Genomic DNA, 20,319 nt, shown 5'->3' on the forward strand with positions numbered 1-20,319 from the left:
TAGAGATGGTTATATTTCTAGACAATATGAAAATTACAGCTGGAGGGTGTTTTAGGCCTGGTGACGGAATACTGTAGATAGGGGGTATTCATTATTCAAACTTTCGTTCTTGAAAACCACAAACGAGGGTAAGTTGCGGTTTACTTTTAAATTTTAGTGGATAAAATATTTAAGCCATTAGAAAAAAGGATTTCAAAAAACTTATTCATTTTTGAAGTGAAACTTCTTTAGCCGCGTAATGAATTTTCGGGAACGTAGTAAAACCGAGTCAAGATCGAAACGAAAAAGCGGGTACCCCCACCACCGCTCACCGTTCAGAAAAATGGTGTACAAAATTCGTTGTAATTATTAAACAAGTTAAATAACGTATTTTCGCACAATTTCGCAAGTCCAGTATGGTCTAGTGGCTAGGATACCTGGCTCTCACCCAGGAGGCTCGGGTTCGATTCCCGGTACCGGAAATTATTTTTGGTCAATTTTCTGAGATACTGTTTTATTTAATTTGTGTTTTGATTATTTCAGGTGATATTTTTAAGAATTCATTTTATTAAATACAAGCAGTGACTTGAAAAAAATCATAAAATTGTTAATTTTTCAATATGGACTTTTGGCAGCCGGGATGTATTTATAATTTCACAATTATTTTAGGAATGCGGAAGCACATCATGCAAGATTCCCATTCTTGCGACCCGGGTTCGATTCCCGGGCAGTGCACTCCTTTTTTATGGAGAATCATTATTTTTCAAAGGAAGGATATTTTTGATATAGTAAAATATAAATGCTTCTTAGCTCATCTCGACAACTGGCGTTGGTGGTGTAATGGTCAGCATAGTTGCTTTCGAAGCAGTTGATCCGAGTTCGATTCTCGGCCATGGAATATTATTTTTTTGTTTTTAAGGAATTTTTTTTTTTTAATGGTTGACCATAATATCAATCCACTAAGTAATATTTTAGGCCTGTAGCATAATTGAAAAGTTAAAGAATGATATAAAATTTTTTATGATGTTAACGATAAAAAAATGAAAAAAAACATAAAATTAAAATAAAAAATGGGCCAACGGCACGCGGTGTTCCCAAGCGGTCACCCATCCAAGTACTGACCGCGCCCAATGTTGCTTAACTTCGGTGATCGGACGAGAACCGGTGTGTTCAAAATGGTATGGTCGTTGGCAAAAGTTAAACAATATTAATTTCTATTCTACCTGCCAATAAATATATGAAAATTAGTATAAAAAAGCCCTAATAATATTGAAAAAATTAGCAAGGTGTGTGCGAGGTTGATAAAAATAATCATTACATACGCGCTTGAAAAAGATCGTAATTACATTAATAAGTTTGTAGGAATTTTTTTTTTCAATGGTTGACCATAATATCAATCCACTAAGTAATATTTTAGGCCTGTAGCATACTTGAAAAGTTAAAGAATTTTATGATATTATTAATTATAGTAATGATAAAAAAATAAAAAAAACATGAAATTAAAATAAAAAATAGGCCAACGGCACGCGGTGTTCCCAAGCGGTCACCCATCCAAGTACTGACCGCGCCCAATGTTGCTTAACTTCGGTGATCGGACGAGAACCGGTGTGTTCAACATGGTATGGTCGTTGGCAAACGCTAAACAATATTAATTTCTACTCTACCTGCCAATAAATATATGAAAATTAGTATAAAAAAGCCCTAATAATACTGAAAACATTAGCAAGGTGTAAATATTATATACCTAGTTTAACTCACTCTCCTAACTCATCTTCGCTGTCTACAGGCAGAGCGCACGACTGTGGTCGTGAAGAACCGAGGTTCGATCCCCGCTTTAACTAATTTTTTTTTTCTTTTTTTATAACTTTTAATTTTTTTTATCACATGCTACTTATAAATATGTCAATAGACAGAAAAAAAGAGAGAATGAAATGAAAAGAGAGAGAGAGAAGAATACTAGAAGTTTCACTTCTGTCTTGCGTAGGCTTGACACACCCATTTTTATTTTTTTCTAAGGGATAAGATCAGCGTTCCGCCCACACTGATAAAAATATGTAAGAAAAAAAACTGTATGCCAAAAACCGAATTGTGCAGGTACAATTGAAAACAAACGTTATGATAACAGGTGTGTAGTTTTATGTGAGTACAAGCAACATTAATTTGTACATTATTTGTTTATTGCATCGTACACTTTTACCTGGGAAGCATTTTCCCGTCTCAATTATTTTTTCACTACGAGTGCCATTTTCATCTAAAAGAAATCGAAAGGAAATCCTATTTTTAATGGACTCGCTTATATGTTTTATTTTAATATTAGATTACTCGTACTACAAGTGGGTAACCGTTGAATCTCCAACAAATATGGAGTTTTGTTGACAATCACAGCCAGGCCACCGCACTTCATACTTCGTCACCGTTGGCTAGCAACAAAAGTATTCAAAACATATCTGTCCTACATCTAAGCAAAAGTAATTGATAACTGATACTTATGTATTTCTATATTATGTTCGTAACATGATACAAGTTTTTATTGTATGTATTTATAAAAAAAGAAATAAATAAACGAGCAACATTTCCGCTTACGTTTTACTGTAGTTGGAGATTTTGAAATACTGTCGGGTTATTCGTTAGTCGAAAAATTGGACTTTCTTTAAAATAAATTATTTTTCTAAATGAAAATTGCATCAATAGCTTTTACGTCGATAGTTTTTCCATCAATAGTAGCAATTGCTTCAATATTATAATAATATGACTAAAACACCACCATAGAATTTGAACTAAACCAATGTTTGTAAACCATTGAAAAAAAAAACAAAATGAAATTTAAAAACAGTCTATTTATTCTGTCAGAACCCGATAACGGTTTAAACGAATTTTAAATGAAACGTAATAAAATAAATTTGCGCAAAGTGCTACCTAGAAATCATTAGGAAGTACCTACCCACAGTAAATCTTTTAAAAGCAAATATAAATTTACATACCCACTTTATTAATGAGGTAATGACTAAATAATTTTTTGAATTATATTTGGTAAAAGGGAACAATTTTGTATTATACATGCGTTTAAAATTTATTAACTCAATATACAGAAATTTTCGTCTGCAATGTACTAAAAAAACTAACGTCTTTAAAATTGTATTTGAAATTAATAAAATAAAAATCCTCATTTGAAACACCTTTTAGGATTTTAATCCGTTCGTCTCATCAAAGTCACCCCGAGTATAATCGGGCGTAATTAAAATACCATCATCTCGGTTGGTGAGCCAGCGATGCCTCGGGGTTTTCCCCTTCAAATACTTCAGGTGACGCGAACTCAATACCCAAAAACCAAACCATTTAATATAATATTCCCTGCGTTTATTATCCCACTCGAAAACATTTTCGGTGATAAACCATTAAAACAGGGAAATATTTAATCAAGGGCAATAATCTTATTGAACTTTTAATGAAACTGCGAAAGGGTTTATGAAAATTCGTTCATATTTTTGACGCTCACATAAATATTTTTATATGTACGGCTGATTTTGATTTAATTATAATTTAAATTTTTAAAGTTTAAAGTAGCTGCAGAAGGCGCCTCAAGATATCACACCCGGGTGAATGTAAATTAGCTGACGTTTTCATAAATGTGTCTTCTGGAGGATTTCTTTCACTGCATAATCTAACACCATCATTATTAGTTAAAATCAATTTTCAGTCCATTCTGTATTACAGAGCCTTAGTAAAATGAAAATGCAACTAAAACTCATCTCAATTTAATATTCGTTTTCAATTAATTTAAGTAGTAGATACTCAATAGCCTCGGTAAAAGACTAATATTGCTTTAAATAGTTTTATCCGTGTTTGGTGAATAACTGAGTAATTCCCCACCTTTCTTTTCTCCCCCTACCTACTTCCTGCAGCCCACAGCAAACCTTGATTGGGGATGCCATAGTCTCACTGGTTTTAATAACGTCAGTACTAGTAGAGTCACAAAATTTTAGTCCATTTGGTACCTTTTGACTTCTGATCGAGAGAGTACTTCAGTAGGTAGTCGTGACTCTATAATTTTTCCTTTGAGTTAGATACACAACGACGTGTTGCGGTGTGATTCGTATTTGTTTCATGAAATTTTCCGATAATAATTGTTGCTTTTCGGGTGTATTTTTTTATTTAAATTTATTTATAAAGCATTCGTTTATACACTTAACTTCATTTTTCATTAAATACTGAGAAAATAAAATAAACCAGTTAATTTCCATTAACCTTTTTATGGTCACAGATAACGAAGCAAGTAGATGTCAAAAGTTATAATATTACATAATATAATTAAAAAATAATTAAAATAATAGGACAGAAAACAAATAATTTCGCCGATTTAAGGACATTTTAAGGATAATTTCATTTTAATCGTTTCAAGGGTACGGTGGAAAATATCAACATCTCTAGAATATTGTAAGATTTGCAGATACGTCCGAGCAAAGAATATTTAAAATATTTTATACCAAATAAATTTATATTGCATTCAGGGCAACGAAGGGCAATCCATTATAATAGAGCTGGAGTGTCAATATAAGGCAGTTCACAATCTTACACAGAAACCGTATGCAGTTTGATGTAAATCCGAAATTAATTTGATTTGAATTTTTGTGACCCCAGGGTTCTTATTTTGGGGAGTGGCAGATAAATACAATCTGAAATTAACTACAATTCTAACCTGTATCACGATTCATGACCGTTAAATCTCAAATCCGGTTCCAAAAAAATAATGTTTTATAAATTAAAAATTTTAAACTGTTATTTTTAATGATGATTTTCAAAACTTATCAATATTTTTAATGGAGAATTATTTTTCGTCAATCCTTTCATAATCTCAAATTTCATTAGAATCGGTTATCTAAGGACCCTTCTGTACGTGAAGGTACGGGAAGGTCTTACCGTAAAAAAAATTGTATATATCAGCTGTGTCGAATGCCGATATTATTGATAACTTACCGTATAAATCTGCGTAATGTCAACTGTGCCGAATGTCGTCATTAAATTGTAACATACCGTCAAAATCTGCGTATTTTTTCAGCTGTGCAAATGCCGACATTTAATTCAAACTTTTTTTTTATTTCTGTCGATTTCGATTGAATCGTTCTAAACCTTTTTTATTGATCTAATAATTATGTTGAATTAATACCAATCAGTCGGTTAATAGTAAAAACGCAAGTTTATCGAATTTAACAAATATTATTTGCTTTGGATTTTTCTTTCTTTCTTGGTTCTTAAAAAACATATCTAAGGCCCATACCTATTCATAACAATAAACGTGACATAAAGTTCAATATTTTCAGGTGGTAGTATAAGTTAATTAGTTTCCGAGGCAGATATTTTAAAACACTGCTGTACATTATTGTGTAAAATCCAACCATCTAATACTGTTAGCTCAGAATATATACAAACCTCAAACCAAGCGTATAAATTAAGGTTCTCAGGAAATCCGCTAGATGGTGTACACAACCCTAAACGAGTGGAATTCATGAATAAAATCCGAAGTAAAGCTGTGTTCAAGATCAGGGAAAATAATATTTTAGTCTTTAATTATTGAAGACAATATAAGCGATTCTTAAACAAAGATTTGAAAGAGAAAGATCAGAAAATCCTTAATACAACCATATCTTTTTCTGATTTTTCTCTTTCAAATCTTCGTTTAAGAATCGCTAATATTTTTCTTCGATAATAAAATATTAAAATTTGAGGTTTTACTCAATAAGTTATTCTTAAAACAGATATATTAGTCCCTCTAATTTTATAAATATACTAAATGCCCAATATGATAACTAAACAAACTAAATACGTAAAGCATCATTGTTGAATAATTTAAACAATAAATTACTATAGGTTTAACTGGCAGTTTTATTATTTTTATTTATAAGAACAGAAACAGAAATGTTTTAATGGCTCAGTGATAAAGCGACAATAATAGTTTTTTTTTTTAAATTTATTTATCTATCAATATAAAGGTTTTTACTTGTATTTATCGACATCTGTCTCACTAGGGTACACCTGTGTCGAGACAGACGTATACAGATACTTATAGAATATTTACATGCATGACTAAATCAAAATCAAAGTACAAATTTCAAAGTTGTATACATTTTAAATTATGGAGTCAATAGATAGGTAATAGAAAGAGTAGGTACAGGTATGACAATATTGTAAATATATATATATATGTAATATAAATGCATTTAATTGGAGGACGTAGTTACAAAGGGGTTTTTATAAAATTATTGATTCTACTATTTTATTTAGTATTTGAATTGTTGTTATTGTTTACGTGTAATTTGGTTTACAGATGTTTGCGATAATGGGACGCCCAATATAGTAGGTAAATGTGGCAGGTAACCTGCCTTCGCAGGCACTATGGGAACCTGTATTGTAGCAGAATCAATTCATAAATCTTCTATTAACAAATACATATAGTAAAAGAGTTCTTATAAAACCATTTATTTACTAGTAGGTACCTACTACATTGCGGAATTTTAGTAAGTTCTCTGGTTGGTGCAAGAGTTTTTTTGAATATCCATTGTTTATTGGCGATTTTAAATTGTTTTGTTTTTTTTTTTAAGAAAGACAAACATTCCCGGGTTATAGATAATCTGCCAATATTTTAAAATCTCCTACTATCACCACACTAAGCGGAAAATGTTGCTTTTGTTGTGATGGAGGACTTAACCAGCTCGCGTTGCGTTACCCAAACGCGATGTCAACTCGGCCACCGACCATTGAATTCATTTTTTTTATTTGTCTTGTTTGGTTACGTAGGTTATTGTATAGTTTAGGCGCTAAGAATCTTTCTGAGGAGGTGGCTTAAGATTGTTTTGGCGTAATTTTGTTAAACCTCTAGAAATTTGTAAAGGATATCTTCAGTGCTGGTTTTTAACGGGACTCTAAAGGATAACTTTTATGATTATTTTTGCAGTAAATATTTTTGATAGTGAATCTATAGTCGAAAGTGATCCACCACCCCATGCTATTATTCCATATGCGATGGTCGATTGCCATACATCTTTTCGGATATGTGTATCCATAAATTACATCCAAATCGCACCGCTAGGCTAACCGGTTAGTACTTATTAAAATCACTTTAAAAAAATTTAAATTATTTAATTCAACGCTCAAATGCGTCGATAAACTGCTATAAAAATTACCGCGCCATTGAAATAAATAATTAAATATATAAAAAATGGAAATATAATAATATGATAATATCGTATTCATGGGAGAATTTTTCGTTAATTATTGAAAACAAACAAAAATTTTAATCAGAAAAGGATACGGTCACATCTAAGACTTGAACCCTGGTATCTTTCTACCAACTCCAATAATTAAATATAGGGTTTTCCAATAAGAGGTGTTATGAGTATTTGATTCCGGCCATAAAATGATTTTTTATGGCCGGAATTGGATGATATTGCTCTGGACAGCGTTTACTTTCAACAAGACGGCGCTACGTGCCACACAAGCAACGAAACGATTGATCTTTTACGGGAAAAATTTCCGGACCGTGTTATCTCTCGAAGAGGTGATCACAATTGGCCACCGAGATCTTGTGATTTAACACCTTGCGACTTCTTCCTTTGAGGCCACGTGAAAGAAAAGGTCTACGTCAACAGCCCAGCGTCGATTCAAGACCTCAAAGATGGAATTCGTGAGGCTATCGAGGACATAAGGTAGCCACTTTGCGATTTGGTTATGGAAAATTTCATGAAAAGGATATGGTCCTGTATGCGTGGTCGTGGTGATCATTTGACTGATGTTATGTTTGTTATGATGTTATTTTTCACTATTAACAGCATACCTTCCTCTTTATAATGAAATAAACATTCAATCATTTATATTAAAAAATAGCATTTTTATTTGAATATCAAAATAATACCTCTTATTGGAAAACCCAAATTTGAGGTTTTACTCAAAAAAAAATGAAACCTTTAGAAACCTTTCATAAAAAAATCTCTAGTGCTAAAATTAAACAAAGAAAAATATTAATATATCAAATAAAATATCAACTTTGTAGTTAAATCATATGGCGAAATGTGGAGTGTTTTTAATTTTCTCTGCGTGCAAATTCTTTCTAATAAAACTTTTTTGTACAGGGAAAAAACAACGGAATTTCTATAAAGTTAATTTATCGTTTTTTACTTCTACAATCGCGTAAAATCACCTCCCGAAGTTTGTGCACTTTACCCTCTAACACCCTTTATATGTTTTATTTTTATTTATAATACTTACGTTCGTCTCTGTAGTAAGTGATCCTCCTTGTTATATTGGAAAAAACATTGGATCCTTATACTATAATTATATTATTATAATGGTGTTCAATGTAACTTAGAAAGAACCCTAGCCGAATTAAGGAAAGGATGGTTTTCAAAAATAAAACTCAGTCTAATCATAAAGGTAGGTATTCTATATTTTTATTTGGACAAATTATATTTACTATTGGCATTAAACATCTCTTACATTTCAAATATTATCTTTGGTAACAACTGTTTATTACTATATTTTATACAATATTAAAGATATAAATGTTCTCTACTTTCATTAAATAAATTTATAACATTGTTTAGCAAAAACATCTCCTTATAAAATAATTATATCGTTATCAGACGTATTCACAAGTACAATAAAATAATACACATTATATTCCAAACATTTATCTACGCATGATAATATCGGACCCCTGACTTTAAAAAGCAAATTAATTGGCCTGTTTTTGTAAATTATTTTACTATTTTATAACAAGTATAAAACTAGATGGTTCATCAAGTTATTAATAACAGTAATGAATACATTTTTTGTTCATTATTTCTTATATGTTTTTCGAAATGAGTACTTGGTAAATGCAGGGTGTAATTTCAGATTACAATATTTTATATGGCACAATATCAGATACAAAAGGATGATTTCGTTTTTAAACCAAAGTCAGTTATAAAATGATATATTTAAATAGGGCAGATTTTCCTTTTTTAAATTCAATCGAAACGATATGTTGATGGTAGAAAGCTTCCCTTATGATTTTCTTGTGTATATGTGTTCAGGTGATCAGCTTGCGTCTTCGTTGATCTCCCCTCTGCCAATTTTCGATAGTATATCCCGATTTTCCATTGTAATGTGTTTCCTGAAAATATATTGAATAAAACATCTTTAATCATAATTAAAATCAATTAAAAAATCAAATGATGAGACACGTTGTACATCTCACACAAAACCATTAAATTCATTACTTACTAAACAATATATACATATTCATACATATGGTTATATACTCTTAAATATACTTAAACTTTTACTCAAATATTTCGGAAAAACATGTCAAATAGTCGGAAAAATCAGTCGAGTTCGTTGGAAAATAATAAATCTGTATGTTATTTTGTAGTTTGTGGCTGTCCAGGATTCTTCAACGTAGATATTTATACAAAACAAGCTGATTTTTCCTGTAAACAACAAATAAATTATGAAAGAATATGAAATACACCGATTAATGGAACAATAATATCAGTTTGTCTATTTTCTTGCTTGTAGCAATTCTAAACCTCGTTATCGGTAAATAGTTTAAAATTATAATTTTATAATAAATTAAAAATTTATGATATGAACATTTTTAAAATTTCTATGATATTTTTTGATTGTTGGAAAAAACGTCAAAAACGGCGCGCCTTATTCATAAAACATGAAAATTATTATAAAAAACACTTTCTGTCAGTTTGATTACAACGAGGAACTATTTTGGTTACCAGAGAACAAAATAAAGCATTTTAATGAATATTTCGCAAAAATCTCAAATTTGTTGTTCGCTATACTAATAAAATATGCAATGGTGACATTAATTTGCCAGAATTGATATTAGTTTGACGTTATTTACTTATCCAGGAGTTGAGGGCGGGCGAAGGTATTGTTAACTAACCCAGCTAATGATTTTTTTTTTAAATTGATATATTTATTTGTTAATATTTAATTTTCCTACATAAACCCGCCTAACAACGCTGCCAAACGGATTGGCTATATAGTTCGCCTGTCTTTACACCATACAAATAGGGTCGCTCTTGAAAAATATAGCATCAAAAAAATACAAAAGTAGGGATTTCTTGGGTATACCTGGCTATTCAGATCTGGTAACAAAACAAGACTAAACCAATTTCAAGTAAGGATTCAATTATGTAGCGCGAATAAGCACTATTTAATTATTTTTTATGAATTGTGCAAAAAACACAAATAAAATTTACTTTTGTTTCTTTCTAGCCGAGAGCTTTACCCCTCGACCAAGGAAACGGAGAATGTTGTTACTAATTATAATTAAACTGAGGCGAAGTGTTTTTTTTTATTTCTTCATCGGTATTAAGGATAAGACGTGCCTCTGGATATTTACCGAAAAAGCTTGTGTATACTTTGTAACGTGATTATTTAAACGACCAGTTTTCAACTGAATTAGAACAATTCATCAAATCTTAAAGTTAATTTTCAAGTTCTGTAAAGGTTCTATTCAAGTTTTATTATAATTATTATATGATTGGCCAGAAGTTTCAAAGAACTTGAACATTAACTTAAAAATGTTCAATTTCTGTGAAACAACTGGCCCTTATTGTATTTGTGTTAAATCCCACCTTTGCTTATTCTTCCTCGGATTATGATGGAGGATCCTCCCATCTACCTCATTCTCGTGAATCTTCTCCTTGACTTCGCAGTTGTCGCCCGCGTACCCATCCTCGCACTGGCAATGGAAGTCACCGAGCACCGGCACGCAGACCCCGCGGCCCGAGCACGTCTCGCGCAGGCAGGGCGGGCCGCGGTAGCGCGTCACCCCGGGGCTGGAGCAGGCCAGGTGCTTGGGGCCGCTCTGTTGCTGCTGCGGTCCACCAAACATGCACATGTTGTTGTGGCTGAGGATCTTTAGAGATTTGCCGTTGATGATGATGCGTTGAATAGCTCCCAAGAATCCGCTCGTGACGCCGGACAGGCGATGGACTTTCATCCAAGTGCTGGAAACAGACATTTACTTTATGAATTTAATTGCGCACTATTTTTCTTTTCATCTCCACTTTATACCATAATATACTTGCTTATTTTAGTAACAAATACTCGACGGAAGAATTTTCTTGTAATCAAACTGATTGATCGGTTTTGTTAGTTCTGTGTAAAATGTTTATAAAAAAACTGAATAAACGTACTTAAAATAAAATAAATAAAATGTATTTTTGGTAACAAATTGTTTAAAGGGTAGGGAAATTATACATTTTATTTTATTAATTTGTAGGAACTATCACTGTCTCTTAATCTGTACTTTAAAAAAAAATTTTTTTTTGATATTACAAAAGGGTTCTTCCGAAACCAGGTGACATGAAAGAATTAGTTTTATTTACCTCACAATTTATCAGGTGTTTCATCTATTTGTGATTTTGTAAGTGGTGCTTGTATGTTATGTACACCAAGTCATGAAGGTAAATACTTTCGTACGAGTATAAATAAGTACCAGCATTAAAAATATCAAGTGATTAGTCTAGATTCTAGGCTACAGGCACAAATTTCGCGAGTTGAAGATATTTTTACCAGCATTTTGACCATTTTTGAAGGACATACACACGATAGGAATAATTAGAGCGGTTTCTTCAAGTAGTCGAGGCCAGCAGCACTTCACGCGGTACTCCGAAAGAAATAACATGTAAAGAAGCAAGAATGCGACGTACGGCACAAATCCCAGATAGAGCGGCTGCTCCAGGTTGAGCTCGGTGAGCAGGCCGGGAGCCGAGCCGCGCGCCACCGTGGAGTTGTCCAGCTGCACGATGCCGTCCCGCCCGCTGCGGCGGATCTTCACGCGGTGCCATGTCTCCAGGGTGATGCTCTCCGTGGAACTGGAACAAGGTTTTATTGGCGTTATTAGAGTGCGGCGGAGTGTGGGATTGCCATAGACATTCAAATTGAAAGACCAGTCAATCAGGAGAAGGGGAAAAAACGTGTGTACGTCTCACTTTGTGAGATTTTTTTGTAAATGAATCTGACAGTAAATTAAATCAGACAGGTAACTCGCATTTTAGTATCACTATTCAGTCCTCGAAAGTAAAACTATTGCTAAAGAATTTATAGTCCTTTTCACAACGGCACATAAATTGCTGACTGCGTTTAAAACTTGACTACAAATCTTTAAATGGGTAAAAAAAAGTTCGGGCTTCTTCCCAAAATTGAATATTTTTTTACACTATTTATATAGACACTTTAAAAAAGTTTTCATTTACCCACTTCACTCATTTTTAGCATCGCTTCGATAGGCGGTTTGTTTAAAGACATTCAAATCCTGAAAAGTCTAACAATGGAGTGCGATTTAAATTTTTGCTTTATTTTAGTGAATTTTACTTTTCTGCGCAGGATCTGCTCATTTAAATACTCAATCTATGGTGGTCAATGTTCGACAGTCGTAGTTTATTCAAAGCATTATCGAACGAATACGGAAATTTTCTTTGCAGCTCGTCGAAATGATACATAGATTGCATGTGTGTGCAAGTTTATTTATTTGGATGTATATGGGGGTGCAGATTATATATTATTATGGAAGCAAAAAAAATTACAACTTAAACACAGTGAAAAAAAAGTGGGTGTGTCAAGCCTACGCAAGACAGAAGTGAAACTTCTAGTTTCAGCTGATGCTTGGCGTGGCGCAGTTCGCTGGTGTCTGAGAGAGAGGAAAGAAGAGAAGAGAGAGAACGTTCGTGAGCGGCTCCCCCACCTCAACAAGGTTTCACTTCAAAAATGCCACAGCCGAGAATCGAACCTCGCTTAACTGATTGAAAGCCAACCACGCTGAGCACCAACTGTAAGCAAAGCCGCATAAATTGATTATATTATGTAGGTTCTGAAAATATGAGAGCTTGTTATGTTTTATAATGTTACCTACATCACACCCAAAATATAATATATTTTTAAAAATAATGTACAATGTACAGAAATAGAATCCCACACAAGATCGCGTAGTGCGCTCTAGCGAACGGATATTTTATCAGAGGGAGATAGTTTTAATTTTTTTTTCTGTAAATTATTACATATTATCAAAATAAATAAATTAATTAAATAAATGTAATACAATTATCATAATATACGGATTAGATAATAATTTTAATCCAACACAATAACGCAAAGCGCGCTCTAGCGGAGTAATGTTTTATCACAGTGAGATAAGTGTTTTTATTATTTTGCAATATTATTTTCTTTTAAAAAATGTTCTGACCTACTAAAAAATAAGATATTGAATGAAAAAGGCGTTAAAAACAAAAAAATAATGTGCGATGGCCGAGAATCGAACTCGGATCAACTGCTTGGAAGGCAACTATGCTGACCATTACACCACCAACGCCAGTTGTCGGGATGAGCTAAGAAGCATTTATATGTTACTTCAAAACTTTGACTAGATCAAATGAACTTTAATCGGTGGTGGGGGTACCCGCATTTTCGTTTCGGTCATGAGTCGGTTTTACTCCGGTCCTCGAAATTGCATGACGCGCGTAAAGAAGTTTCACTTCAATATTTCATTCTTACAATACAAATAATTAATTTTATTAATTATAATGACGTGAAATATCCATGACAATCTTCGCGGCATAGTTTTTAGTCTAAGCCCAGAGTAAGCGGGTTCAAGCTCAACATTAAAAAAAATCTACGCACATACTTGTACCATGTCATTAATGTTCTTTTCGCACACCGAATTTAAAAGTAACATAAATTTCGGTTTTAGATCTTTCTAGATTGAGAGAGATGGAAAAAGGTTTCCTCGATGTTTTCTTTTAGAGAGGCCATAATTGAGAACAATCGTAGTTTATAAATGGTTATAACTATGTTTAGTAACCAGTAATGCAATGCCTTCCTTTTCTCCTTTACTTGCACTATTTTCTTGAGCTTAACGATATTCTTTCAAATACAGATGCTGTAGTTCCACTGGCTTCGGGAAATTAGGACATTTAAAATAACACGCGGTATCACAATAAAGTAATTTGACGATGGAATTCAACCACTCAGGGACGAATAGAAGGTGATCACAAGTAAATTACTTATAGAATTTGATAACTAGTTCGGTTTTACTTACAAGAATATATAAAACTCGCATTGATTTCGATAAACAAACCCCTTTCCCTTTTCATTTCTAGATTGACATTAAAACGATTTCAGTTGATTTTAAATTCACAACTTGAATGTGGAATTTCTAACAGTTTAGCTTTTGCAAAGTAGATAAAATCTTCATGTTAAGCCATAACCATTAAATCATTCTTATGGTGTATTCCACTGAAGTCCTCTAAGTTAAGATAACTGCGTACTTATTCCACAGAGGGAGTTCAAATGTTATGCAAATTGTCGCGTAGTCTTCGATGTAATAATTAACGTTTATCTGTCAGCTATCTGACGACGCTAATGCGCGCAGAAACTAGCTGTTAGTAATGTAATGTTAATTTCATGAATTAACTACCGCTTGATAAAGAAACCGAGCCCCATTTACGATCACACGCACGGAATTTAATAATCTAAGATTGCTACCTCATTAATTGCTCTTTTTAAGATTGCACTGATCTACTTCTTATTCCGTGGGGTCTAGTTATTATATATAATTGAAATCGATAACTTTACGATATATATAGGCGTAACTACCGATGATTTTATAAAGATTTCCTAGGAACGGTCGCGATGATTAATATCCTGACCTATGTTGATAACGCAAAAAAATAAGAATCTATAAACACTATATATGATATTCCTAAATGTCAGACGGCTACGTAAAAGTTGTAAATAGTAATAAATTGATAATGCCAGATTGAAATATTAACTTTAATTTAAAAATTGGCAGCCAAAGAATGAATGAGTTGGTTAACGAAGTCATTAGTCATAACATCCATAACTAAAAACTAATATTTCTCGAAGCTGAAAGGGAATTAATTTAACGCGTCTGAATGAATTCATTAATTTCTTTCAGTTTTAAGAGCTTCGTTAGTTCAGCTCCATTCATTAATAAGTCAGTTATTTCGCATAACGAACGACAATATCCAAAAAGCCTACACCTAAAAGTAGCGGCTTTGGTCAACCGACTGTCGGAATCTTACAAAATACCGCGCTCGAAAATATCGCTAACTGACCATAGATAACGTATTTCGTTATTATCTTATGATATAGGGCTTTATCGATCGTCCGTACTAGACCTTCATACACCTGGCTAAAAATAGGCTACTGTTTTTCTGCTTTTAATGTAATAAACAATAGTGTAATATAATAAATTTTTAATGTAGTAAATAATTTATTTATTTATTGTATCTTACTATACGTAAAACACTTTTTTTCACATAAAATAATAGTGACATTGTTTTAGTCTCTGTGCTTCGTGTCTGTGTATAATATTTTACTTAATTTAGTGCCTTAGTTTGTGTCAAAAATAATCGATTATTTTTGCTATTCGCAATTTTTAAAAGATATAACACTGAAACGATGTCTAAGTCAAAAATATCGTTTTCAACAGTGATTTTATGATTATTTCCGGATGTTGTTGATTGTTTTCTCACCATGTCAAAAAAATCCTGAATCTGTCGTAACTCCGTTATCGCAGTCCAAAATTCGGTGTGAAATTTGTGAAAACGATGTTTATCAAGAAATGGACAACTTTATCCAGTGTGTGAAAGGCATTGCATAACTTTTTAACTAACGTAACGTAAATTTGAGATGATTATAAGTACATGTATTGAAGAAATCGATATTTTGTTATTTTTTTAAATTAATCTGTGTTTCCTCCGTCAAGTTTTTCTGCTTCCAGATCTCGGTGTTTTCTACATAGGGAAATTATTTTCCTCGGGGCTTCCCGTGTGGGGTTAATGTAAAAAATCAACCAGAATGGCGTGGTAGCTGGATTTAGCTGGAGCCGGTGAGTTGGAATGAACATAAGAAGTAACTGTACTCACGTGACGCTAGCCACTCCGCTGCCCAGATTGAACCTCAGCTGCACCCGCCCGTCCACCAGGTTGACGGACACGAAGTCCCCCTTGGAGCGCGACAAGCCCTGCGAGCTGTACAACAGCAAGCCGCTCGGCTTCTTGGCCAGGAACCAGATCTCCAGCTTGAAGGACTTGCCGAGGCCGGAAGGACGTGGCAGCTGGATGTAGCTGGAGCCAGTGAACTGTGGGATGGCAGCGGGGTCCTTCTTCGATTTATCTGGAAATGAGAAAACGACGTTTTTCTTCTTTATTTTACTGTTTCATATTGTTACTATAAACAATAACTACTATTAAACCGTGATTTTGTATATGTTTTTAGTGGTTCTAGGGGGTCCAGTGTTAATTCATACTAAACTTATTTAATTTAATTTAATTAGGTGTGTTTTCTGTGTCGTTTCATTGATCTTTTTCAGACAGACTTTAATTCTGCATACGAAAATAACTTTTTGAATCGTTTTATATCTTACGGAAGGCAGTTGTGGAGTTTTGTCGCAAAATATAGGTAATTTCTTTCACCGAATGTGGTTTTTTGACTTCTCATATGTTTAATTTAATTTTGATTCAATCTAGTATGATAGTTAAGCGGTTAAGTAAAGGATTCTGTAGTTTTAATAGTTTAATAGTATATTTTTGGCGTGCATTTGATACGTCAAAAATTTTTAAAATTTCAGACGCACGCATTCTTTTAGGAACTTTAAGTATGGTATTTGTGATTGTTTTTTTAATTCTATTCATATTATGTATATACTTTGATATAGAGATCCCCATCCTGTACTTTCATATTCGACACGAGAATGCATTAATTTGAATTTGGAAATTCAAATCCGAACTATTGATCACGTGAACGAGTTGAGAAAACAATATAGTTTTTAGGTATTTTGTTATAGTTTAACTAAGTTAAAATGTGACTTTTAAAAATAAGGTTAACAGAATATGTTACGTGAAGGGCTTAATTTATTCAAACTTTTTTACCGGCTTCAGAAGCTCCCTTACCAAAATCAGAAAAAAAAACAAAAAAAAATATTGGACCGCGTGATACGGAACTCTAGTCCCTTTTTCAAAATCGTGAACCGAATGACCGTAATGACCGTATAACTTAAATTACAGAATATATTAGACCGGTCGATGGCTGAGTTGATGTCGCCTTTTGGGCTTAATTCCTCGGCAGGCTTAGTCCTCCATCACAACACAAGCAACATTTTCCGCTTACTGTGGTGTTAGTAGGAGATTTTCAAATATTGTCATACATTATATAGTTAAACGCTAATGTTTGTATTTCTGTTAAATTTAAAAAATAAAAATATTTGGTTTTTTTATTCTTGTAATTAATAGTTAAAATAATTTACAAAATTTAAATTTTTCTGGTCTCCCCAAATTGCACCAAATTTATGGACGTGACGTGTGACTTCACCAGTCACCTGTCTCAAAAAACCTACCTTTTTCATCAGAATAAATACATCCATGACCGTATGCGACAAACAATTTACCGGTGTTTTTTAGTGATCCAATTATTTTCTATTTTTAGAAACATTGACCACTTTTGTTTATCTATATATTAAAATAGTAATATTCCGTTTTTTACAAGCAGGTTATTTTAAGTATTGAATAATATTTACCAATCATGCAATCATCGTCAGAGTCATCCTCTCTCTCGCAGAGACAGCGGAAGGTGATGCCGTCAGGTACGCAGGAGGTGTTGTTCTCACACGGACCGGAGGAGCAGGGGTCCAGTACTACCTCGCAGAAGTCCCCCATGAAGCCGTCCAAACAGGCGCACCTACAAATGTTATTAGAATAGCTTTAGTTTAAGCTAAGAAATTATTTGCGAGGGAGGCTAATAAATTGAGGAATTTAAAGGCGGTCTGTTGTAATTTTCAGATTGCGTATGTATCTAGTCTTCACACGGCCTTCATAATGTTTGCAAGCTAATTATCACACAATTTGTTATGATGCAGGGCTAGATTCCTTTTGTTTTTATATTTTATTAATTAATTTGTTCTGCATCATCACATTTATCCCCGTCGATTTTCTAACCTTGTTAGGAACTGGGCGATTGTCGCTGGTATTGTTTTTGGTTAAATTTCGCATATGGTCGCCGAGGGCGACATCTGAGCCTGGCTGAAAATAACAAACGTCTTCTTTCCTGGACAGTCAACGTGTGGGTTCGTGGACTGTACAGATGATGGTCGCGGTGCTTTTCGTTTTTGAATAGTTAATTGTACGGAATTTAATTCCATTTTTGTCGCCGATGAGTGCGAGTTTGCTTACGAGCACGGCGGGAAACGTTTTGTGACCGAAAATTAAAATTCCCAAAGTGGGTAATAATGATTTCGTTGGACGGAAGTTGGTACGGACGAAACACGCGACCGGCGTTATTCGATTGAACGGGAATCCGTAAAGAAACGATCAATCCTGCGTAGGATTAGATCATACTCAATTATTAATTCGTGCCACGCATGACTGTCGAACGGAAACCTCGTTCTTCTTGATTTTGGAGTTTGAATCCCGACATCGCACGTGTTCGGCGGGCCGAGAAAGAGCCCTTTGTATGAGTTGCAGCATCCCCAGGAACGGCTACGCGCTTATTAATAGCTGGGGTTCGTGGATGCGGCCAGGAGAAGTATATCTACCTTTCCGGAAGACCGATCACGCTTCTACGGAGTTACGTCAGCCGCAGGATGGGGGTGCGGGGCGTTCCGTCGCTTCTCCCATCAAGAAAACGCAGTATTCGGCACTAGAAAACGCGATGTTTGGCTCCCGTAGTTTAGATTCAGATAGTTAAAAAAATGGTCGGGGGTAAGTCCGTCTTACCGTTGGGGTAAGTCAAAATTGTATAATAATGTTGAGTCTATATATATATCGATATCTGTCGAGCTAGGGCTCATTATCAAAATATTACGTTTCCAATACATGCAATATCAATCCATGCACCGCCTTTTATTTATGTACAATGAGATACCATCCTAAAAAAACCATCATGATACTGACACGCGACCTGGTTGCGAACTTTCACCACTAAGTTTATTTTTTTATTTAATATATATAAGTGGGTAAAGGATATAATATGAGTACATAAAAATATATTTACATTACAAAATATTTGTGCATAAATATTCTAGAAGTTTGATTACTGCCTAGATTGGCGCGTTCTAATTGAACAAAGTTTATGCAACAAAATATTTGTATATCTAATAGTGAAGTATGGTTGAGAATATACTCTTCTGTTTGGTGTTTGATCTCTGAGTCAAAATGCCACTTAACAAATTTTCTCAACCATGTTCTGACTAGCTTTATTTACTAAACTTATTATTGATAAATCAGTTTCTCTTATATTCGTTTATTTTATTTGGTTGGACATTATATAGTTTCGCACCATGGCATTTTCTTAAAGATGTATTCAAATTGGAAAACATCGGTATGTTATTAGCTGTTGCCCAGGTCAAGTATTTAACTGTCTTGGGTTTGTCACTAAGGTGCAACGTTAGTCGTAAAGCGTAAATGTAAAACAACGATCAAGAGGCTAGATTTTAAAATGCTTTACTAAGAGTTGGACATTGACAAAAAAACCATGAATTCAAGTGCTCGGAGAGTAAACAAAACAGGAAACAAAAAATAATATACCTTGGACAGATGATACAAAGCAAGAAATACTAGAATTTATTGGTTTTACAGCATGGTTAGACATAAAATGAAGAGTTACTAAAAAACTGGGACGGGTAGCCCACTTTTATCATATTTCGAGGTTGATTTCAACATTAATTTTTGTAAACTTTTAAAAGCTTAGTAAAGCATCCCATACGAAAACAGGAAAAACGTATAACGATAAACGAATGTTTTAGAACCTTACCGTTTTTGGCTTGCACCTTTCGCTCCCCTAAACTAAAACAAGGGTCAAGAAAAATGGAACATAATTTATTTACCTATAAAATTCCCGATCCAAAGCATGACACGTCCCTCCATTAGCGCACGGCATACTGGCGCAGGGGTTATCCGTGCATTCCTTCACATTCTTCGCGTCGTAAAGCACGTCTCCCGCCCCGCTAGCCGCGCCGCTCGCCGCTGCAGCCGCTGCCGCCGCTGCTGCCGCTGTCCCCGTCGCCCTCCCCGCCGCTGCACCCGCCCCGCCGGCCAGCCGCGGGTACACTACCACCCGCCCGATCTTCAGACGGTGAATGCAGCCGATGAATCCCTGCCGGATTCCGATGTTCTCGAATACCCTGCAGGTATTTGAAAATTTGAATTAACAGAGATTTGGAATTAGTTCGGATATTCATCGATCATTTCATATTCATATAGGATGTTGCGTGAGTTATTTCATCTGAGTGGTTTTGGATTTTGGATCATTATTATTTGGCATTTTTAG

General features: G+C 34.0%; 1 protein-coding gene and 2 non-coding genes across 5 annotated transcripts in view; all 3 read right to left on the reverse strand.

Annotated features, from left to right (window-relative positions):
- Nucleotides 1–1,052: 1,052 nt before the first annotated feature.
- Nucleotides 1,053–1,171, reverse strand: LOC149424823 (5S ribosomal RNA). The gene has a single exon (XR_016305700.1). It is a non-coding gene; the product is annotated as a 5S ribosomal RNA (ribosomal RNA).
- A 322-nt stretch (nt 1,172–1,493) lies between these two features.
- LOC149424824 (5S ribosomal RNA) lies at nt 1,494–1,612 on the reverse strand. The gene has a single exon (XR_016305712.1). It is a non-coding gene; the product is annotated as a 5S ribosomal RNA (ribosomal RNA).
- A 7,005-nt stretch (nt 1,613–8,617) lies between these two features.
- LOC149424825 (agrin-like) overlaps nt 8,618–20,319 on the reverse strand; it is a 236,183-nt gene continuing 224,481 nt past the window's right edge. For all 3 annotated transcript variants that reach the window (XM_089650820.1, XM_089650819.1, XM_089650821.1), the window contains 6 exons: nt 19,877–20,173; nt 17,573–17,733; nt 15,924–16,173; nt 11,688–11,852; nt 10,608–10,982; nt 8,618–9,124 (listed from right to left, as the gene is read on the reverse strand). In XM_089650820.1, the coding sequence (XP_089506946.1) occupies nt 9,049–9,124; nt 10,608–10,982; nt 11,688–11,852; nt 15,924–16,173; nt 17,573–17,733; nt 19,877–20,173 (1,324 nt within the window). In that variant the 3' untranslated portion in view covers nt 8,618–9,048. The remainder of the gene's footprint in view (nt 9,125–10,607; nt 10,983–11,687; nt 11,853–15,923; nt 16,174–17,572; nt 17,734–19,876; nt 20,174–20,319) is intronic.

The sequence above is a fragment of the Hesperophylax consimilis genome, chromosome 3 (assembly GCF_061612785.1).
Source record: "Hesperophylax consimilis isolate HC1 chromosome 3, BYU_Hcon_1.0, whole genome shotgun sequence".
Taxonomy (NCBI): domain Eukaryota; kingdom Metazoa; phylum Arthropoda; class Insecta; order Trichoptera; family Limnephilidae; genus Hesperophylax; species Hesperophylax consimilis.